The sequence below is a fragment of the Rhinichthys klamathensis genome, unplaced genomic scaffold, assembly GCF_029890125.1.
Source record: "Rhinichthys klamathensis goyatoka isolate OS25496 unplaced genomic scaffold, OSU_Roscu_1.1 h1tg000253l_1, whole genome shotgun sequence".
NCBI lineage: Eukaryota > Metazoa > Chordata > Actinopteri > Cypriniformes > Leuciscidae > Rhinichthys > Rhinichthys klamathensis.
This window is the reverse complement of record NW_026606775.1, coordinates 486,796-511,537: the sequence shown is the minus strand read 5'-3', so window position 1 is coordinate 511,537 and position 24,742 is coordinate 486,796. Positions and strand designations below refer to the sequence as shown.

General features: G+C 40.1%; 2 protein-coding genes across 2 annotated transcripts in view; both read left to right on the top strand.

Moving 5' to 3' along the window:
• The first annotated feature begins 946 nt into the window (after positions 1 to 946).
• LOC130101120 (zinc finger protein 883-like) overlaps positions 947 to 24,742 on the top strand; it is a 48,682-nt gene continuing 24,886 nt past the window's right edge. Inside the window, exon 1 of the mRNA XM_056266692.1 lies at positions 947 to 1,053. The gene's annotated coding sequence lies outside the window, so the exon portion shown is untranslated. The remainder of the gene's footprint in view (positions 1,054 to 24,742) is intronic.
• On the top strand, positions 16,592 to 17,866 carry LOC130101169 (piggyBac transposable element-derived protein 4-like). The gene has a single exon (XM_056266756.1). It carries the CDS (start codon positions 16,592 to 16,594, stop codon positions 17,864 to 17,866), a length of 1,275 nt encoding a protein of 424 aa, XP_056122731.1.

The window sequence follows — 24,742 nt, the reverse complement described above, 5'->3', positions numbered from 1 at the left end:
ACTAAACCAGTGGAGTGAAGAGAGAATGGCAGGGGGCCATTGAAGAATATGAGCAGGAGGTGACTGAAGGACACAAACCAAAATTAAGGTTTTTAGCCAGGGCATGGAACATCCCAAAATCAACACTGTAAAGGCGAGTGAAAGGGCTGGTGAGTGGCTACCGCCATGCCTCAGGTAAGAGCCCCCTGCCCTCAGCTCAGGCTGAGAGGGAATTGGCTAGCCTTGTTAAACTATTAGCTGAAAGGGGCTTCCCCCTGGAACGCAGTGATATACGGAGTATTGCGTTCCAGTACGCCAAAATTAATGGCATCCCTGTTCTTTTTAAGCAGACAAAAAGAAACCAAAAACAACCAAAGTGCATAAGTCTGCTGGTGCCGCCCCAAAAAGCTGCCGTTCCTCCCCTACAAACAGTTCAGGGAACACTTCATTGGAATGGGGGTTGTATTTCTCATGTTCATTTTAACCATAAAATAGTGTCCCACTTTTTTTCCTAACAAAGTGTCCCACTCAACCTGATTGCTTCCAGTTTGGTGAAGAGGGTGCCAGATGGTGTTTAAAGATGAACAGTTTGTTAATAAATACATAAATTGGGAAAATTTCACCATAGTGGCCTTCATTACAATCTATTTAAACAAAACACATACAATTTTAAAACATTCTAACTGATTTAGGTTGTTTAAAATGCAATTTACCAAAAATTGTCCCACTTTACCTGACTTCACCTACTAAATGAGACAAGGATGTGGAGTTACATTCAATCTATTTTAAGGCGTGCAGAATTTTTTTTCAAGGAAAAAAAACGCTCAAATATGTCATTTTGGTGATCAAAGACGAGTTTTAAGGGATACAATTATTGACTACAGGGGGACTTTAAGAATCCGGCCCCTTTAAAAAACATAACACGTTGCGCACTGAGTATGCGCAGAAGAGAGAAGAGAGAGAAACGAGCTGAAAATTTCACCAGTTGAGGCTGAAAGTGACGCTGTTAACGGTCGTGAATGGAGGACAAATGTGGAATATTTTCTTCGGATGCCGTATATTTCCAGTCTGCAGGTGAGAGATGTTACCAGATTACAGAGTTTAACATTAACCAGCTCCTCGAGTTTGTGTGTATAGTTAAGGGTTAATGCCCGACGAGGTGTCCGGAGGACGGGTGCCTCCGCCGAAGTCCATTAATACCCAGACAATGGACACACCTTGAAGGGATTTAACCCGCTTATACCATGGTCACTTGCCAAATAACACATTTTAAAACATCAGTTGGTAATACTTTACAATACGGGTGCATTAATAAGCATTAATTCATGCTTAACTAATGCACAGATAATACTGAATTAATGTGTAACTGATGATTATCTAAGCTATTCATTAATGATTACCACATTAGGAACTAATTAAGAGTCTGTATGGTTAATGTAGTTCATACATGAATTGTTATTAATTAAATATGTAATTGTGAATTAATTCCCTAATAACTCCTTTTTTTAAACTAATAGTGTTAACTAATATGTTAATTACCAGAATGAGCCAAAGCCTTGTATTTCAACTTCCAGATAATACAGGTACACTAATATGCATTAATACATGATTAATTACTTCATTATTAGTGCAAATTCATGTGTAAATTACTAAATAACTAGTTAATAATGATGTGCCTCAACAAGTAAAGTCATAACATAATGATACCTTTGCAAATCATTAGCTAATGATTAATTAAAGCAGACAACTGGAAGTTGAAGTGCATAGCTTTGACTAATTGTGGTAATTAACACATTAATTTACACTTTTAGTTAATAAAATATGTTATTAAGGAATTAATACACAATGACACATTGAATTAATTCATGTGTTACTTAATCTATTAATCATATAGACTCTTTATTAGTTGCTGATGCAGTAATCATTCATTAACCCTCTGGGGTCTGAGGTGTTTTCGGGGTCCTTGAGATGTTTTGGCATGCTCTGACATTTGTGCTTTTTTCAGTTGCTTATAAACATATTAATGGCACAGGTGAAATTACACTCTATATAGCACACACAGGGCTACCATAATATGTGAGCAACATGTATGTACATGTTTGTATTTTTGAGAGAATATTGTTTATGCGTGGTTATTGAAAAAACTAAAAAATAAAGTTTCTAATATAAGGCCACAAATAACATACTAAATATCTGTCCACAAGACTTTTGACTAGTGGATGTTGTCGCCTAGAGTATTTGCTTCAAATTGATCTGAAAATCATTCTGCCTAATCATTCACATAAAACAATAGATTGTTTTAAATTGTGAAAAACATTTTTTTGTTTGCAAAGGCAATATGCGGATGGGCGGATCGGCCCAACCCCCTCATGAATAATTAGGCAGTTCTCACCTGAGCAGACTGCATACTAATGAGCCTTTCATTCAGGGGTGTCACACAAGAAAGAATGCAAGGACAATATATAAATAAATAAATATTTATATACACACACACACACACACACACACATATATATATATATATATATATGTGTGTGTGTGTGTGTGTGTATAAATATTTATTTTTTTATATATATATTGTCCTTGCATTCTTTCTTGTGTGACACCCCTGAATGAAAGGCTCATTAGTATATATATATACATATATATATATATATATATATATATATACAAACAATCAAAATATAAATGAAAGCCAAAAGCACATTTTTAGTCACACCTTTTAGCCATCCACATACCATTTTTTTAAGCCATCCACCGCGGTAAAAATAAACCAGTCGCATTTCAAAGTCGTACGCGAAATGACCGCCAGGTGGCGCAAAGGGACATTTAGCAAAACGTAAGTGGGGCTAATGTCTATTAACAGTAACCTAAGGATGAAATACTACAAGTTATGGTAATTTCCAAATAAGCCTACAACAAATTGTTGGTCATACAGATAAGATATAATCTTTTAAAACTGTAAAAGGCTAAAGTAGTCCTACACTCACAGGCTAAAGACAAAACGTTTTCTCGCTCATGTGAGAATCAAACGTTTGGATATTTCTCAGTAAGAAAATTCATAGCCGAGCGGTAGAACTTACGGTTCATCATCAAGATGACACAGGTTCAAATCCCGCACAAACATGGTCTGCTGTAAATTTTATATTTATTATTGCAGAGAGATTTGTCTAGCTCTAAAACTCTGTTACACCATACAGGTTTTTTTTTTTTGCTTATATTTATAAAATACAATTATCATGCATTTCCATTTTACACTAAGGAACAAAATAGTATCCAACAGAACGACTTTGCATCTGTATAATAATAGGCTACCAATCGTAATTTCAAAAGCAGTTCTGTAAAAAAATAAATTATATATAGCCTATATATATATATAGGCTATATATATATATTTTTTTTTTTATTCCAGGCTCTCACGCCACACGCCCGATTTCTCACGCTGAAGTGTCAACCCGGTCGGTCAAATTCCTGAAAGATATAGTTTATCTATAGATCTACCTGTTAAGCCACTCGTGATCGACTAGTTATACCGCAAATTAGTTAAAATATCCCGTAATCTATCTAGAGCGAGCGTGCATGCAAGACAGATATTGTGCTCCAAACCGTGCGCGCGCATGGCAGAGAGGTCTGTTCCCTACAACCTAGAGTTTTTAAAAACATGGTTTTAAGTAAAGTGTGATTTGCCAGGGGGGACTGTGATTTCCTTCTGGTCTAAACATCCCTACTTCTGCTGAATTATTTTAATCCCCACACCCCTCCCTCCACAGCTAATCAATGCTATAGGCTACTTCACCAATATCAAATATATAAAATAGAGATATGCAACAGGCACGTTTAAACGACAAACAATAAAATCAAAACCAGCGTTTCAGTTGTTCATTAGTTCCAGTGGCCTGAATGCATGCACGGCTTTTCAAAATTTCACAAAGCGTGTTGAGATTATTTTGAATGAAATATTGAAGTTTATAATTAAGTGTTTTGGCACACCACGCCGAGTGGCCCTATGCATTTTTCTAAAGTCGGGTTTTATTCTGGCATGGTGAGTTAGTGTTCGACTAGTCTCAGCCTCAGACGTCACGCCCAGGGAACGTTGGCTAAACGTCTGATGCATATGGTACACTTAACTGGAAACACTTCAGGAATGTCGAAGTCGTCATCTGATTGGTTGAATTTTATCGGATTTCCGGGGGGCGCGAGTGTCGCGTTTATTTTCGGTCCGCCGGGAAACAAAGCGCAGACGTGTGATTGCGGAAGAAAAACTGTTGTGTTTACATGAGTGACAATGAGCATTTATCAAGATCTGCTAAACGTAGGATTCTCAAAAGTATGCGAAGTTCACGGCATAGACTCTTGAAGTTTTCTTCTCCTTCTTTGATTTTCTATGCTGACTGACTTGTTGCACGCCGGTCTGTTGTTGTGGGGACATTCCCACGCCCCGAAACGTGACGCTGAACGAAACGAACTGTAATTGGTTGTTTTACATGTCGGTCAAACGGCCTTATGGGCGGGCCTTGGCCAAAGAAAGCTGCTATGAATTCCAGACCTTCAGCCGACAGTCTTAAGGTCTGGCTACGCGAGACTAGTGTTCGACAAACGCGGCGGCGCGTTCATTTAGATTAATTTATTTATCTCATTATTACAGCTAAAATAACTTAATAGGCGACTCCGTAATTTTTTGGTCATACAGATAAGAGTAGAGTAGCTTACATCGTTCAAAACTGTAAACTTGTATTCATATTAGGCTAACGACAAAAACAGTATATCTGTCGTCTCTGTCTCCGCGAACTGCGCGTCACAAAAATGAACCGAAAGCCACTTCAGCTCAGTCACGATAAGAAATCGGCTATGTCTAAAGAATTTAAATGTCTAAATATTTAGGCTAATAAATGTTATCTGATTATGTAGGCTAATCCATATGAAAACGAGAGGTACAGAGGATCTACTCAAACATGTAATGTAAGCGCTTCCCAATGAGAAAATGACAAGACAAGGGTGAAAATCTCGCTCTAATTAAATGTAGGCTAAATCATCCTGAATTAAAATGTAAAAACAGATCAAATAATGTATTTGTCGAAATGTTGCGATATTGTTTCATTTAAGTTCATAATTATTCTATAAATGTTATTTAATTTAGCAGCATTACCACGAAGCACCGTGTTTCGATATTTATTTGAATAATACAAAATAAAATAAAAACTTAATTCACAAATTGCATGCCTGGTTGTAAGGATCCAAAGATCCCTGTAGACTTTAATATTGAGTTGAACATTTTGTTCATGACAACAAATTAACAAGTGTTTTTTCAGATTATATTTAGTTTTGCTTGGAAAAAGCTGCCCCAAACCAGTTTTATTTCATCAATTATTGAAATAATGAAATATTTAGTAATAAACTTTTATGACAGAAATATCACTAGGCTACATGTAACTTAAATCATTTAATTCCTTCATTATCAACACTGTCTAGAATAGCGATTTAAGTGTGAATTGCGACTTCTCTTTGTGTTAAGTCAGCCTCAGACTCCGATAGCCTGTGGGGGGTTGGAGGGACATTTGCTGGACAAAGGTGTTAATCTTCCTCTTTCATATGGAGAGTGTCGGATAGCCAGCCTGATGAGCAGGCAAAATTATTGTAAGGATAAATCTGTCACGGCCGGTTGAAGTGAACAAGAGAGTAGGATCCATTTGCAGTATTTATTAAACATACAAACTCTAACTACAGAAACGTGAACTCAGGAACAAGAAACAAGGTCAGGACAGAACAACCAGCTCACAAACATTAAGCACTCACAAAGACTACACAAGACACACAGGCTTAAATAAGCTAACATGATAACGAGAGGGTGTGGTCAATGGGAAACACCTGGGAAGAGTATTAACACGCAGGGAACAATTAACCAAGAACATTACAAAACCACAAGACTAAACACATGACCACTAAACATGAACCCAAATACAGAAACACAGAACTAAACACGTGACAGAATCCCCCCTCTATGGAGCGGATACCAGACGCTCCACAAACATAAGTCCCGGGTGGTGGTGACACAGAGGGAGTCCAAGAGGGAGGTGGGAGGGACAAGACAATGAAATAAACTCTGCCTGCAACCAGGGTGGGGCAGGCAATTCAGGACTCTTCGTGCTCCAAGACCGACTCTCGAGCAGCCTCTACGGCGTGCTCGGGAACAAACCCGCGAGCGACCTCCACGGTGTGCTCGAGAACAGACTCGGCCTCGCTCTCCGCAACAAATCCAGGGACGGCCTCCTCCTCCGCGCTCCCAGGTACAGCTTCCTCCGCCGTGATCTCAAGAACAGCTTTCTCTGCCGCGATCACAGGGACAACCTCCTCCGCGGCGATCTCGGAGACAGGTTCCTCCGCCGTGATCTCAGGAACAGCCTCCTCCCCCTCGATCTCGGGAACACCTTCCTCCGCCGCGATCTCAGGGACAGCCTCCTCCCCCTCGATCTCGGGAACACCTTCCTCCGCCGCGATCTCCGGAACAGCTTCCTCTACCGCGATCTCAGGGACAGCCTGCTCCACCGCGATCTCAGGGACAGCCTCCACCGCGATCTCAGGGACAGCCTCCTCCACCGTGATCTCAGGGACAGCCTCCAACACCGCGATCTCAGGGACAGCCTCCTCCACCGCGATCTCAGGGATAGCCTCCTCCACCGCGATCTCAGGGACAGCCTCCTCCACCGTGATCTCAGGGACAGCCTCCTCCACCGCGATCTCAGGGACAGCTTCCTCCGCCGCGATCACCGCTTTTGGGGATAAAGTGAGCTTGTGGGGCTCCCCTTGTAACCGAACCCACATTGAATGGTGAGTTGGTTATGAAAAGGGCAAAGCCAACATACTGTGCCAGTGTGTATTGCGGGGTATCAAACGGCATAAGTGAATAAAGGAACTTGTCGATTCCCCGACCAAACATGTCCTTCAAAGCAGCGTCCTCAATATCCACCTCCTGGCAAAATTCACAAAACTCCCGCACATACTCATCCATCGGACGATTCTCCTGGCGGGAGCAAAAAACTGCTGGATCCTTTGTCTGGTGAGTGCTTCTGTCACGGCCGGTTGAAGTGAACAAGAGAGTAGGATCCATTTGCAGTATTTATTAAACATACAAACTCTAACTACAGAAACGTGAACTCAGGAACAAGAAACAAGGTCAGGACAGAACAACCAGCTCACAAACATTAAGCACTCACAAAGACTACACAAGACACACAGGCTTAAATAAGCTAACATGATAACGAGAGGGTGTGGTCAATGGGAAACACCTGGGAAGAGTATTAACACGCAGGGAACAATTAACCAAGAACATTACAAAACCACAAGACTAAACACATGACCACTAAACATGAACCCAAATACAGAAACACAGAACTAAACACGTGACAAAATCTGTGTCCAAATGTAGGCCCCATATCTTATTAAATTATAAATATTGTAGTTTATTTATTGTAGCCTATTTTAATTTTTTTTTCACACAAAATTTCAATTGAAGTTATTGTAAGGTGAATTCAACAAGGCATGCTGTGTCTTTGAAGCAACAATTAAAGGCTAAATAATTTTTTCGTGATTTGTATGGCTGACACGCAGCGACATACAGTATTATCAGCTGTATGATGTGTTTTTACCCTGAAATGTTTAATTTCGAGAGAGACCCGGCGCGTGCAGCGAGGGAGACTAAATAAACTTGTTAAAAAGAGATCCAGCTCGAGAGAGGCAAAGAAAAACGCATGTTTTTAATTTAATTATGTTTCTTTGGACAATTTTCGTTTTGTACGGTTTTAATTGTTTAATTTAGCTGTAATTTCTTTGGCAATACAAATTTAAAATGTCGCAAGAATAAGATTAGCCTAGTGTTTCTTATTTTGCATCGCAAAAGAAATAAACTCTAAACCCGATGCAACCCATGTTTTAAATTTAAAAAAACTGTCCCGACACTTTATTTAAACCTTGAAATGTCCGAAATTGGTTTCAAACTTAAGTAATTTTAGTGTTCTTTTACATTACACAATAATTTAGCAGACTAAAGACGAGCTTCTTCATTTTCATTTTCATTTTCTGATGCAATCGGCTGACAATCTTCCTTCATCAGTTTTTGTCGTTTGTGCAGCGGCTGCGGTTCTACAGGAATGTAGCAAATTTATGTTGTAATGATAATCAAACAAAACTCTTGACTTTAAATAAGTAAACAGTTATAAACAGTTACCTATTTAAGCATGAAGGTGGTAAAATATAGACGCTGTAGGACAACATCGGTTAACAACATGTAGGCCCATGTCTACATTGAGATTCGATCTCGGGTCGTATGAAGCTCCTCGAAGCTCGTGTTGCTGCGTTGATCACTGAGCTACCGTCTGTACGCTGTTAAAGTCGTAAAGCCTCTTTGATGTAGCCTAAATGTTTTTATTGGAATGTTTTATGTTGAAATGTTTTCATTATTTATTCAATTACATTTCAGTAGCCTAATTTCAGTATTGTGATTATGAATTATTTTAACTACATTTCACTTGTTGAATTCATCTGCTACCAGCTTTCAATCGCTCTGAATCAGCCAGCATATCTTCGGCAGCAGATTACGCATTAGAGAGAATAAACCGGAATAAACGAACACTTTTCTAGGGCTGCAACTAACGGTTATTTTGATAATCGATTAATCGGACGATTATTTTTTCGATTAATCGGGTAAAACATTCAATTAGATTTTTTGTTTATTATGACTAAATAAAACCCGGTTACACTTTATTTTAAGGTGTCCTTGTTACAGTGTAATTATATATTTAAGTACAGAGTAATATTAAGTAACTACATGTACTTACTATAGGAATAGGGTAGGATTAGGTTGAGGGTTAGTTGCATGTAATTATGCATAATTTACTGTTATTACTACATGTAACATATGTAACAAGGACACATCGTAAAATAAAGTGTTACCTAAAACCCTAAATTAGGATATTTATGTGTAAAAGTGTACTTTAAAAAGTGCAAAAGCCACACATTGAGTTTTACAAATATCAATATTTGCATTGTTTTTAATGATAATTGCTGATGGCAATGGCAAGTTCAGATGTGAAGATATAAACTAAAAACATCTCAAATATATCATTCATTTAATTTTTATTTAAAATGAATTGAATTATAAGGATAATTTGTAAAAATAAATATAGAAAGACTGAAAACAAGCGTGTGAACGTAGAGCCGCAGTAGATCGCGTTTGAAAAACAATTAAAACTTAATAGTAGACAAATGCTATAATAGTAGACAAATGCTATATAAAGAGAACGGAATGGAGGTACGCAGCAAGCTAACAGGCTTGATTAAAAAGACAGGAAAAATGATGCATTAGTGCACAAACATTCGCTGAAAACCACTGAGTACAGTGACTAAAAAACAATAATTTACTGCTGCTGTTATTAACTGCCTTTATATTTAGTGCTTTGCTTTGTAAAGACCGTTTTAATTTAATATTTCTGCGGTAGCACTATTTTAATCCATCACTTATGTTGCGGGCGAACTGGTTGCGCAACCTGATGCTCGAGACGCAAAATACAGACATCCCAAGTCTCCCGGAAGTTCTGGAAGTCACCCGCATATTGATAGTGGCTCGCAAATTAGTTCAATCTCCCGGGATTTGAGCACGCAAGCAAGAGCGCGCATGCGAGACAGAAGAGACTGTGCTCCAAACCGTGTAGCGCGCGGCAGAGCAACGGAGGGAGAGAGACCTTGCGTGTGTGCCTCATGAAGCGCATGTAAGACAGAGCATCCTGATTGGCCTGTTTCAACCAATCACCAGTAAACGCTCCCCGTGACGTAAGCAGACCAACTAATCGATAATGACATTCGTTGACAACGATTTTCATAATCGATTATTATCGATTTTATCGATTAGTTGTTGCAGCCCTACACTTTTCAGAGTCTATGATTGTAGCGCCTCTTAGCGGTAAAAGGCAGCAAATACACCACACATTTTACCGCCGCGGTGGAACGGCTGATGTGGGCATTGTCAGGGCTTGCCTCTTTGGCATTGTCATGGCATTGTTGTGCTTGCCTTGGTGAAAAGCACAACACTTTGTTTTTATTGTGAGTATCCACACAAAAAAATAGAAACTTAACAGGATCTAATGATGTATAACACTTAAATGTAAGATCAAAATCAACCGAGTATTTTGAGTCTCTTTTGCACTGATAAGAAAAAAAGCGAGCAGATCACGCCGGCGTGATTGCCGACCCCAGAGGGTTAATGGTTTAGTTCTTCATGAATCATACATTAACTCATATGCATTAAGTTAGTTAAACATGAATTAATGCATATTAGTGCACCCGTATTGTGTTACCCATTAGTTTATATTTCAATTAGTTTTACAATCAAAATCTAAAGTTTTTACAAACAATAGGTTTCCTTGGTTACGCCTGACGGTTTATTTAGCAACCGGAGATATTTATAGTCCGCTCAGCTTGTAGAACCCTTCGGTTTAGCTAACTTACGAGCCAGAAAATTTATGTATTTTTTTTTCACACACAGGTAGGCATAGTATAACGGCTAACTAGATGTTTGTTTTGATACAATAAATTGTAAGCGGATACTTTGACTGCCTGTTGCTATGGTTACTCACAGCTGATGTAGCCAGCGCATTTATTTATCAATTTCGAACGGTAAACAGTCAGTTTCACCAGAACTGCTTTACTAGGTGTCCTCTATCACTTTTTAATGGACAACCTGCAGCCAATCAGAATCGACTATTCACCCAGAGTGTATAATGCGTTGTGTGTCCTGGTTTATTATTATTAGAGTGTAATAATATGTTGGTACTAGAGTGTTTTTTCACAGACTCTGTTCAGGGCTCCAGACTAACTCTTTTTACTAGGAACTAGGGATGGGCATTCGATTAAATTTTCTTAGTCGATCGTCGGGAGAATTAACGATCGACTATCGATTAATCATTAATATTTTTATATTAAAATTCATTATTTAACTTTTTATAAATTAAAAATGCAATGAAAATACGAAAATACAGCGTGTTTTTCCTCTATGAGATCTTTATTACAAGATCAACTTGTGGCAGTTAAACTGGACATTCGGTTAGGCTAAACTTGAAGATGCGCTGCGGTGCTCTAAAGCAGCGGAACCTGCAGCTGCGAGCTGGCGTCCTTAAACACTGACCCTCGCTTGTTCCAAAATAATAAATAATAAAAAAAAAAGAATCATGTTAAACAATAATTCAACCAAAAACATAATAATACTTAGATCTGACAGGTTTTGTCTAAATGTAACTCAAAACTATCCAAGCCAGGGAGTCGAGAAAGAGGTTGAGAGAGATTAGCCTACCTAACAATTAATTAGGCTACTTAACAAAGCCTCATAAAAAATAACTAGTAGCTTACATAAAACTTCTGCACCAGTCTACTGATTTTTGTTGAGAAAGATGACATGATCTGGGGTCAGACGCGACCGCAACCTGGTGACCGTCAGCCCAGCCGCTGAAAACACCCGCTCTCTTCATGATTCTTCTTTTGAAATCAAAACGGAAACTCTCAGGTAACAGAGTATGGCGTCAAATATTGCCCCCGGGTGGTGAAATGTTTAATTGCTGCCACACAGTGAAATTCATTTCATTGCTTCAAGACTCGCACTACGCAACGCAACCTGCATTAGTTTAATCGATAACAAATTAACGTGATCAATGAAATTCTTAAAGCACCACTAAAGTAAGATTGTTTACCTTAAAATAATGTTTCCAAAATCGTTTCAGTGGTTCATTAAGGCGAGACACTACAGGTGAATAGGGTAATTTTTTTAACTAGCAGATATCACCATGAAACTTTCCCAGTTGATTACCTACATTAAGATGAGAAAAAAATTTTATTACAAGTTTTCTGTAATTTAATGTTTAAATTTGCAAATTAGGCATTATCTAATTAAATATGCGCTAATTTGCATATATTTCAAAAAATGAAATCTGAGTTTTGGATAAAGCCAGGTTAAAAATAATTTTTTCATTGTGTTCACATATTAGATGGGGAAAAAATTACAGAGGGATTTATGGATATCTACTTTTGTTATTCTGTAAATCAGAATATACTGTCAATAGTAGCCTTAAAAAACTGATTTTTGCCATGTTTTTTGGAATAAAATGTTATATAAATCAGGCTAGGAATAATATATTTACAAATTCCTCTGTAAATGTCTTCATAATATAACTAGATACAAGACTTGAAAGTTTGGTGTATATAGGTGCTAAAGAAAGTGGAGATTTCAGACATGGAGTATGAGAGAAAGGTAATTTTGAGAAAACAGGCTTTAAAGATTTAGCATCAGCCAATGAGATTGCGCATTTGTGCCCTTTTACTTTCACGATTGGTTGCTGATAAAAAGGAAATGACCATATTTGGATCCGACAACATTGTACAGGAGAGAGAGAGCTTTCTAACGGTGTGTGTGATGACAGGGTGCAGATCGCGATCGCGGAGCAGCGGGAGGATTTAGATCGCCTACTTTTGATGAATTTATGAGAAATCTACAGACGTAAACAGACAAAGTGTCGTAAAATAGAGACCTAAATGTGTATGTTTGGACTTTTTTTCACCACAAGTCTGAAAGAAGACGTGTTATTGAAGACAAATATCCCAAAATCTCAAAAAAAAAACTATGTTTTTGCCTGGCGTGTCTCCCCTTAAGTCGTAACAGGGTGAAAGGCACTTCTGGATTCGCTTTGCGGTCCTATATCTGCTATAACCACGCTATGTAAGATTGCCAGATCGGGTCGTGTTTCTGTAGTTCTAATGAGACATAAGAAAACTACAAATTTGACTTGCTTTACGTCAAGCGTTACAATAGTCATTATTTAGTTTTTCTTCGTTTCTGATGTCGCAATACATCATACTTTCATGAAATCATGCAACATACTCTACCTTGTCTGTGGACATCGTTCATTCTAAAGCCGGTGCTGGATAAACAACCAGCGTGCGTGCGACACTAGGCTGCAGTGGGCTAAATTATTTACGACAGCAGTAATGGACAATTCCGCTTCCAACCTGTAGGGCGACCGCAGAGGAAAAGTTACTTGGTGTTGCTTTAATGATCAAGTATCGATCGTCGATTAATCATGCCCATCCCTGTATTTGTAGCCCATAACTGATAGTTTCTTTAGGAGCACAGGCTGAAAATTTAGGGGCACAGCTTAAATCAACCTGCAACGCAGTTATTCACATTTCCCCCATTTTGACTGTATTACTGACAAATGTCTTGGTAATAAATTGACTTAAAGGGGTCATTTAATGCCATTTTTGTATAAGTTAAAATGAATCTTTAGGGTCTAAATGAAAACTTTGTAATATACTTTTATTAAAAATTCTCATTAGTATTGTAAGAAAACACTCATTTTACCTGGTCAAAAACAGCTCTGTTTTCAGCACGCCGTTTCAGTGCATATGCCTTTAAATGATAATGAGCTTTTCTCACCCCGCCCCTCTGTTCTTTGATGCACAACGCACATGGAGTGTTGCCTTGACAACAGTTGAGGGTATATTTTGGAGAAAGAATGGCAGCGGGAGTCTCTGAGGACACATCTGTGCAACCGTATCAGTTTGAACCGGAGTCGGACCCGGAACAAGATGACGGCCCGAAGAAGTTCGACAATTAAGACTCGAACAGGACGTTTCTGAATGGTTGGTTAACGTTATGTCACTTTGATCTTTCTTTGCACCGTCCTTCGGCTGAGACGTTAAACCGAGGCCCTGACTCTCTGTGGTCATTAAAAATCCCATGGCACTTCTCGTAAAGAGTAGGGGTGTAACCCCGGTGTCCTGGCCACATTCCACCCATTGGCCCCTGCCAATCATGGCCTCCTAATAATCCCCATCCACTGAATTGGCTCTATCACTCTCTCTCCTCTCCAACTATAGCTGGTGTGTGGTGAGCGGACTGGCGCCGTTGTACTGTGGCTGCCGTCGCATCATCCAAGTGGATGCTGCACACTGGTGCTGGTTGAGGAGAGAACCCCTGATATGATTGTAAAGCGCTTTGGGTGTACAGTAGTACATATGAAAGCGCTATATAAATGCCTCATTCATTCATTCTTTGTATGTACTGGCAGGGTAGAGTAGTGAGATACGAACGCTATGTGTTTACCGATGTATACGTTAGTTCGTTGACAGATTGATGTTACAGTTAATGGTCATGAACAACTTTTTTTCGTGATTTGCAAAGATTAATATAAAGCTTAATAAAACTTTACACTCACTTCTTCTGGAGGTGCAGCAGGGACACGAAAGGTACCGATTCTTTTTTCAGGAGCAGCTTCTTAGCAAAACCAGATTTACACTGACCCTCGTTTATAAAGAAGTCTGCGAGAAATGATTCGCGCAAACATGAATAACAAAAACTTTAATGGAGTCAGATTAATTATATTGGAGTCAGATAAATATTTGAATTATACACGTCATCCTTCAACTGCCTTTTGTTTCCGATTATTGGTTCAAAATAGCAGCGTAAGCTTCCAGCCTAACAACTTCAAACTCAATTTTAGATCACATGTAAAGCAAACCTGTAAAAAAGTCTAATTTAATCTAGCTAATTTTAGATCCATTAGAAATTCAATGTCTATTCATGCTGCCAAAACTTTCATGCACTCAATGATTGTCTCTCATTTTACCTACTGTTTAACGAGCTGGTCCCAGTCTAACTCCACCACTCTGAAACCACTACAGTCTTTATACAAACAGAAACTCAAAGTACTCGATAAGAAACCAAATCATTTTCATCACTGTGCCATTTTACTAAAATACAATATTTTAAGTTGGGAAAATCTAATTAAGTTTACAAATTCCTGTCAGGTTTACAAAATCTTACACAGGATGGCCCCACCATCAGCATCAGACCTGTCAGCACTGAAGCCCTGCTGCTGCCAGCTTGTGAATGTGTCTTTTTTTCCGTAAACTGCATGTTTTTATGACTTTATCATCTTAATCTGCATCAAATGTTTTAACCTGCTTTACTGACAGTGCATGCTACTTCCTGTTGCTGCCTGTGCGTATAACTATGCTGTTTTTCAGAACTAATTTTACTGAGCTTTAACACTTAACGCTACTCTGTTGCGGACAAACACAGCTGTACTACTACAGTTGTACTTTTATAATTGTCCATTGTTTATAAGGTTTTATGCTTTCCTTAGGGTGCCACTGTACAACTGGCAAACAGGACTACAGATGAAAACTAGCCCTTGGCTAATTCTGGCATGTTACAGGTGTACTGTTGTTAATATGCACTGTCCTGATAAATCAAAAAACTAAAATAAAAAAGTTCAGTAACTTCTCTTTTTATTTGGCAGATCTGGTGTCCATCCCACAACAATTCACCAATAAATACTGGGAATATTCACATCATTCTACACGAGAAGGACAAACTCCAGGAGTAGCAGCTGAAATCTGTGTGACTGTCAACCCTCTAGGCGCCACGGTCGAGTTTACTCGACAAGATGCGGAACTGAATAAAACGGCTGATTTTGTCAAATAGGGTGTCAAATTTCGTTCGACCTCCCCTCCACTAGATGGCAGACATGTCATACTTCAGCCCCGACTCAAAAAAAACGTCATGCTTCTATACAAAATCTTCGAGCTAGAGCGCATTGAATCAGTGCAAACAAAAGCGGAGCTAGTGTGCGAGTGAGCCATTTTATCAGAGCAATATTGTCAACGTCAGTGAGTATTTGCATTAGATTATTATTATTATTATCTAATGGCATCAATAAAGCTTACCCGCAATGAATTGTTGGGTCTTCTATTCGCGGACCCTGATTCTGAGGGGGAATATCTGCCTTCAGAAGATGACGTTGATTCTGAAAGTGAAAGTATAGCCCTACACCAAGCACAAACGGTGAATCCTTTGCCCAATGTAGATGGTCCTTTGCCCAATGTCAGTGGTGGGAACAATGTTTCCCTGGGTAGGAGTGTTCATCGCAAAGTTAGCAGGCGTGTTAGTGTTGTGGGGAACGAGGCGGGAGATTTTTACCGCGCTAGCCATGTAGCTTTGTCTTCTGACCGTGTGCCTCTCCACAATCGCGGTGACAGTATTGTGGTGGAGACTTTGTCTAATGCCACTGGGTATGTTAGACGAGGTCAAAGTATTCATAGGACAGTTAGCGAGCAACGTGGAGGCGGGGTGGGGAGTCGCAATGACAATGACAGTAGTCCGAGCTTTGCACACTCGGCGCGCGTGCGAGGCAGATCTTGCCGCGCTGCTTGTAGCAGGAGCAGAGGCGGTGTGACACGGGGCAGAGGGGCTATTAAGCATACTCTATCGCAAGCTGATGGGAATGCCGGCTTTGAGTACTTGGCCAATGAGGAAGAGTACCAAAGTTGGATCACGCCCTTTGATCAGCCAATTGGATATCTGGGGGAAAGAGAACTCTCCAATGCCAATTCGCCCCTAGATTTTCTATCACTCTTTCTCTCTGATGATTTCTGGAATTTACTTGTAAATGAGACAAATCGCTACGCCCATCAGTTTTTAGCCTCCCATCAACTCCATCCACACTCCAGATTTCATCAATGGTCTGACGTAACTGTCCGTGAAATGAAAGCCTTCTTTTCTCTGCATTTGAGTATGGGTCTGGTAGAGAAGTCAGAGTTGGAGGATTATTGGGCCGAATATTGGCCAACAGCAACACCTGGATTTGGCAAGGTGATGTCCAGGAATAGATTTGAGATGATTTTGTCTTTCCTTCACTTCACCAATAATGAGGAGTGTGTTGATAGGGGTCAGCCAGGGTATGACAGGCTATTCAAAATTCGCCCAATAATCAATTTGGTCATTCCCCGGTTTTCAGCAATGTATGGTCCATCTAAGCAGCTGTCATTGGATGAAATGACCATTGCGTTCAAAGGGAAATCAACCCTAAAAATGTACAACCCAAACAAACCAGACAAATATGGCTACAAAGTATTTGTTCTGAGTGAAGCCAAGTCAGGCTATGTGCTACAGTGGTCCATGTACACTGTACAAAGTAGGCCTAATGCAAGTGATTTCGGTGCTAGACACCTTATTGTCCGTGAGCTGATGGCCCCGTACACAGGGAAAGGGCATGAGGTGTACATGGACAGCTATTACACCTCGCCAGCCATAGCAGATGAGCTGGCAAGCAATGATTCAGGTTTGTGTGGGACTGTCAGCAGTAAGAGGAAGGGGATGCCAAAGGGCCTCACCCGTGAACAGTTACCGTTGAGCAAGGGAGATGACCCAGTCTTCATGAGGAAGGGGAAAATGCTAGCTTGTGCGTGGCATGATACAAAGCGCTTCACAATGCTCTCTACACTGCATTCCAACACATGTGTCAGAAAGCGCATCAGGACCAAACACACTGATAGTGGCTATAGGGAGATAAATAGGCCTGTTTGTGTTGATGACTACAATTTGTTCATGGGGGGTGTCGACACAGCAGACCAGAGAATGAAGACCTACCTCTTTCCCCATAGGTCAAGGAAATGGTACAACAGGATTTTCAATGCCATTCTCAGTGTAAGCATGGTGAATGCCCACATCATTTACTGTCGCTGCACTGCTGCTCCTCACAAGCCCCTGAAAGTCTTCGTGCAGGATGTCATCACTGCTTTACTGGAAGGCTTCTCCATGAAAGAGAGCAACAAAGGCCGAAAGTCGTCCTCACTGGGAGACTTGCCACAGAGACTCACTGAGCGCCACTTTATCTGCCAGGCTGATGGTTACCCAGATTGTGTAGTTTGTTCTGATCGGACCCGCCCTAAAGGCCGCCGTCAGACAAAATACATGTGCAGGCAGTGTGGGGTGAGTCTTTGTGTTGTGCCTTGCAATGAGAGGTACCACACCATGAAACACTACAAGAAATGTCACCTGGATGGATAGGGAGTCATTATCTCTGCAGCAAAAAGCCTGCTACATAATATATTTTTTTTTGTCTGCCATTTATTAGTAATGATTTACACTGTTGATTTACTATCTATTTCCCTGACCATTTAGTAGTGTACAATGTGTTCTTTTGTGTGTGTCCATGTCCTTGTGATGTGTGCGCTAAAAAAAAAAAAAACACATCAACATCAAAACATCAACAAAAACCACAAAAAGAAAAAAAAATACTAACATTGTCTCTCGTCTGTCTCTCGTCTTGTCTCATCATCTCACTCATGATCTGTGCCTTGCCGTGGCGAGTGAGCTTTTGAACTGAACAGGTCTTGTCTACTTGTGTTTGTGTGTCATATGAATAATATATATGTGCCCCATACATGGAATCAGAGTGCCTACTGTATGTAGTAAATGGAAAATCTCTACAGCAAAAGACCAACCGCCACATGCATTCGGTTTGTTTCTACCATTTATTAGTAATGATTTACACAGTTTGTTTACTACTAACTATTTACCTGAGCATTCAGTATTGTGCAATATAGCATACAGAAGGTGAGGGACATTTTGGGGGTAAAGAAGTGCTGCATTTCATCATTTAAACGTGACTTTTCATGAAAATTCTATAATCCAAGATGGCCGCCACCATATGACGTCATAACATGAAAATTAGATGGGAAAATGTAATCCCTACATAAACGTTGGGTCATCCTTATTATTTCTCTAATTTACAGAAAGTCTCGATCTTTTATCACTTTTAAGATATAGCCTTTTGAAATTAAGATGTCAAAATCGGAACGTTTTAGGAAAAAAACTCTGGCGCCTAAAGAGTTAAATATGGAGTTTATTAAAGAGGAGATTGAAGACATGAGTGATCCAGAACCATCCAGAATAAATCATGAAGATACTGGGGAACAAATGGGTTGGTGTCCATTCTTGATTCTTCATTGCTTTGGTAGCTGTGAAATAATAAGCAGCATATGAAGGAACAATTATATAGAAATACTTATATTATTTTAATTGTCATTTTATGTACTTTTAATCACAATTTTGTAGTCTATAACAGTTGTCAAAAACAATTTTGATCATATTAACAAGAGAATGATAGGAACTAAACTTTGGCACATCAAAAGTCTGATACTTGATCTCTGTTGCTTTCTGCTATTAAATCAGGGTTCACTTGAACTGATTCTAATTTTATGTTTATTTTAGATCGGATGGAAGTGAAAGAGCAAAGACAACAAATGGAGAAGATTAAGGGGGAACATCATGACTTTAAAATTCAAGAAACAAAAGCCAAAAAGCTGCACACCTGCACCCAGTGTGGAAAGAGCTTCAGTCAAAAAGGACACCTTAAAGCCTGTTTTATGCTTCTGCGTCGAATCGAATACCCCTCCGCCGTAGCTCGACGTGCAGCTCCAAAAAATTGTAACTACGCGTCGAGGCGACAGAGACCGCAAGGGCTGTGATTGGTCAGATTATACATCATTTCCGGAGTGTAGCTTTTCCGGTTTCCCCCTCCCGCTATACCGCCATTTTTAAAGTGACCACTGCACTGTTTGTTTCAACGATTTATCAAGTTGAGGAACGTTTGATCGAGGAAGTACGAAAGTACGACCATCTGTACAATTCCTCTTCAGCGCACTACGAAGACTGCCAAATGGCAAACAACTCATGGAAAGAGATTGCCCAAAATGTTGGCTTGGACATCACCGACTGCATAAAGCGGTGGAAAAACCTGCGGGACAAATTTGTTCGTCTCCGCAAAAAGCTGGCGCCAAGAAGCGGTGATCCAGGCGGTAAAAAGGTGCCTGCATTTTACCATTTTCTGTCCTGGCAGGCACCCCATGTCAAGCACCGTGAAACCGAGTCGAATTTCGAACCTAAGGTAAATATAAGTTCGTTGTTGTACCTCTTTTTGTGTGTGCTACTAAGCTAGCTAACTAACAATGCTATCAGGTTGTCCGAATGCATGTCGTCATGGATAGTCTAACATCTGTGCAAACAAAATGTAACATAACATGCTGAAAATGTTTTGCTTTGCTGGTTTCATGGCGCTGCTAATTCCATATCTTATACCAGACCTCTGGTCGTAAATCAGACTGCATAGACCACACTGTAATTACCTGCACAGACAAAGACCAACCAACCAATCATCGTTGCCTTTGTACCTGTACTCTGCACAATGACAAAGTTTAATCTAATCTAATCTAATCTGCTCTGTCTTTAACAGGAACAGACCTCACCACCTTCTGATTTCGACTCCATGCCATCCACTTCATCTTCTGAGTCATCCTCTGTGTCCCCCCAGCCACCAACCTCACCTGTACAGCCATTCTCTTTGTCTACTCAACCACCACCTGTGCCTGCTGTGTGTAGCCCACCATCTTCAATCCTTGTCGAGTCACCTGTGTCCAGAGTGGGGTCTAAACGGAAGAGGAACCAGGATGACTGGCTAATAAAGCAGATGACGCAGCTGGACGAACGCCGCATGGACCTTCAAGAAAAGCTGGTGCAGGACACCAGCGACGAGTGTAGCCGATTTGGCCTACACTCGTGGCTGATCTGCTGCGAAGAGTGCCAGAGGGCCGCAGGGCTGATGTTATGTTTAATGTTCACAAGATGTTGTATGAGAGCAGAGAGCAAGACTGAACATTTGCATCCTCGTACTGATTCAGTGCACTTTTGTAAATATTTGTAAATAGTTCATTTTCTTAGATAATATTTTATATTACAGTTAACTTATATTGTGTTTTATATTGTGTTTCTTGTGCCTATTACTCTTATATTTTTTATTGTACTTAAACCTTTGCCCTTTGTTCTTGGCGCTTTTTTACTCTTTGCACATTATTAGATCAACGTTTGTTTTGAAAAAAATTTGTTATTTATTTACAATACAATGTTCACGGTTACATCATGGATATACAGTCATTAACCAAGTCTGCCACGGGACACTACATTATCCTGGCATGGCACAGTTCCATGTGGAGATTAAATAAAAGCCTTCAAGTGTTTACAAGATTGTTGTTTATTTACAATACAATGTTCACGGTTACCTTCAAAGCCTTCAAGTGTTCACAAGATGTTGTATGAGACTGAACATTTGCACCCTCGTACTGATAATTATAATACACTTATAAAGATAGTAAATAAAGAATTAGTAAAACTAAAAATATGTATGGATATTAATAAATTATCTTTGAATTTAAATAAAACGAAGGTAATGATGTTTGGTAATTATAAAGAAAACGCAGAAATATTATTAAGTATTGATGGTGTTGCATTAGAAATAGTGTCAGAAATTAAATTCTTGAGAATAACTCTAGATAGAAAATTAAGCTAGAAACCACACACCAGATACATACAAGGTAAAGTATCTAAAAGTATTTCTATAATTAATAAAGTTAAATGTCTTGGAATATAATGCACTATATATATTGTATTGTTCACTGGTTTTGCCCTATTTAACTTAATGTATAGAAATTTGGGGCAATAATTATAAAAGTTCACTACATACCCTCTTCTTACTCCAAAAACGAGCAGTTAGAATTATACACAAGGTGGGATATTTTGATCACACAAACATATTATTTCTGCAATCTAAAATTTTAAAACCTTTTGATCTAGTTGATTTTTATACTGCTCAATTCTTGTATAAAGCCCACAAAAATATATGCATATGTATGTATATGGGTGATAAACTGTGTTGTTTTTTTAAATGTATTTATTATTGTTAATATATATGTATATATTTATATATTCTTTTCTTTCTTTTTTGCTCGAAATAAACTTCAATCAATCAATAAATCAACGTTTGTTTTGAAAAAAAGTTTGTTGTTTATTTACAATACAATGTTCACGGTTACATCATGGATATACAGTAATTAACCAAGTCTGCCACGGGACACTACATTATCCTGCCATGGCACAGTTACATGTGAAGATTGAAAAAAAGCCTTCAAGTCATTCCGAAACAGCTATGGCAGCTCGGGTTAGGGTGACCACCATCAAACAAACCAAATGTGGGACGATTATAAGTTTGTGTGGGACAATGTGGGACATGTTAAAACATAACCTGAAACTGTTATATAATGTCTATCTAACTTAATAAAAACATTTGTATTCTACCTTTCAGCTGATAAAAATTCTGTTCTTTTGTCCTTTCCAGAAAAAAATCTTTATTTTACATATCATTTAAATTCAACATCACTGAGCCCAAAGGCAGCAGGCATCATGCAGATAACTATTTTAGAAACAGTTCTGACCAAGTCCAACTAAAATCCAACAAAATAAACAATGAACAAAAAAAATATAAAACAACATGAAATTAGATAGACAGTCTTATATATTAAGAATATATTAAAAACCAAAAACTTTCATATTTTTTAGAAAGGATGTGAATTAAAACAACCACAGCAGGCAACAGGTTAAACAACAACAGATAAATTCTGTTAAATTAAAATTTTAATTGACCGAATTATCGATTTGTTTTCTGACAGGGAACACATGGAACGAATCACCGGTCCACATTTTGATTGACAGCCGTCACAACCTACTAGTGACCGTGTTTACTCCTTTCTTTTCAACCATTGGATAAGATATAAAAAACGGCTGTTGTATTTGTACTTATGACGAAGTGCTGTTAAATATAGGTGAAAAACTACGCTGCAAAAATAATAAATAAAATGCTTTCTTAAAAAGGCAAAAGAACGCATGCACGTTTTCTTAATATGATAATTAAAAACTAATAGACTGATGAAAATGCGGGACATTTCCTCAATATGCGACGTGCAGGACAAGGGGTGAAAATGCTGTGCAGTACAACGCAAAGCGGGACGGGTGGTCACCCTAGCTTGGGTGGAACGGGCCATGGACATCCGTGTTGGTTCTATGGGGACAAAGTTTGTGTCGTCTGCCACCATTCTTCGCCACTCTCCAGGCTGCACAGTCCCTTCAGAGTCACAGTCTGTAAAATGTGGTGGTACATATCGGCTCTCTGGGGTGTTCACTTCGTCTGTGTAGGTGAGGTAGTTGTGCAGGACAACACACGCTTTAACGACACTCACAGCTTTGTCTGGATGGAACTCAATTGGTCTTCCCAGAATTGTCCACCATGCAGCCATGATGCCAAAGGCATTTTCAATCACCTGCCTTGCTCTGGAGTGGTGGTAATTGTATATTTCCTTGTCCCTGGTGATGTTCCCCCCTGTTTCAGAAAACACAGAGTATTAATCACTGTACCACAATCATAGGCATAACAAACACGTTATGAAGACACAATGTAGGCCTACTATGTTTTAATTAATTTCATTTACATACCTGGAAAGGGACGCATGAGATTGCAGCGTAGGGGGAAGGCAGCATCAGCAACGATAACGTGGGGGATTTGGACTCTGGTCCCAGGCAGTTCAGCTGGTTGGGGCAGATTCAACTGGTGGTCCAACAACATCGACCCAAATCTACTCGCTTTGAAAACGCCACCATCGCTTTCCCGTCCATATCCTCCCACGTCCACCATCGTGAACCGATACCTGGCATTACAGGTTGCCATGAGAACAATGGAGTGATTCCCCTTGTAATTAAAATAGTCACTCCCTGCGTTTGGTGGTGCCTTGACGTTAACATGTTTCTCATTGAGGCTTCCAACCAATTTGGGAAGTTCCAAAGTCGCCAAAAATCTCAAGCAATAGCTTCCCACTGGCTGGTTGAAGGGCAGGGCAAAAATTTGGGCTGCAGCGCAGTCCACAGCGCTTTCCAGACCTCCGATACTATGCGGGACACCTAATCTGTTGGTTTGCACCTGAAGATAAAATCTTCAAAGTCACTGTCGCTGTATTAACGGGTTTAAACGATGAGCAAGATCGTCAAATCGACCTTTCGACATCCGAAAATACTTAAAGTGCATTTCTTCGTCCAAGTCCCTCAGCGGTCGAACAACCGTAACAAATTCGCCAATCCTTTCCCTGTCTTCGTGCACTGGTCGTACAGACCACCTTCGCTGACGTCTTCTTTTTCTTCTGCGATTAAACATTTGCAATAAAATCATTTGTTGTTCAACGTCGATTAGCTCCAGCTGCAACAACATTCTCTCTCTTTCGCTCGCCATTGTAGGAAATGAAAAAGCGGAACCGGCGCACGGAACCAAAACAAACTAGCAAAGAGATTCGCGAACCACACATATGTTCCACTTCAACGCGTAGGTGTGTCTCGTGGACGACGCTCTAGTGGAAGTGATGGTAGCCACCTTCGTGGTAGGGTACTCAAACCTGCCTCGTCCCATCCAGGAGCCACACGTGGAGGTTCCAAAGATCGGGACGAGGGTGCCATAGGGTGCCCCGTCCCTGAGAAAGGAGGTCCTTCCTCAGAGGTGCTGTCGCGAGGAGTACGAGTTCGGAGAACCAGGTCCGGGTGGGCCAGAGCGGCGCGACCAGAATGACCTGCTCCTCGTCCTCCCTGACCTTGCGCAGGGTCTGCGCAAGAAGGCTCACTGGGGGAAACGCATATTGGCGGCCCCGCGGCCAGCTGTGCGCCAGTGCATCCGTGCCGAGCTTGCCCTCGGTCAGGGAATAATACAGGGCGCAATGGGTCGAGTCGTGAGAGGCAAACAGATCTATCTGTGCGTCCCCGAACTGGTCCCAAATCAGCTGAACCGACTGGGGATGGAGTCGCCATTCTCCAGGGAGGGGCTGAAGCCGTGAGAGCTCGTCGGCTGCACAGTTCAGGGCTCCGGGAATGTAAGGGCTCAAAGCGACCTCAGATGCTTCTGACTCCATAAGAGGCGGTGGCGGGCGAGTTGCGACATACGGCGGGAGCGTAGACCACCTTGATGGTTGATGTACGCTATTGTGGCGGTATTGTCTGATCGGACTAGTACGTGTTGAC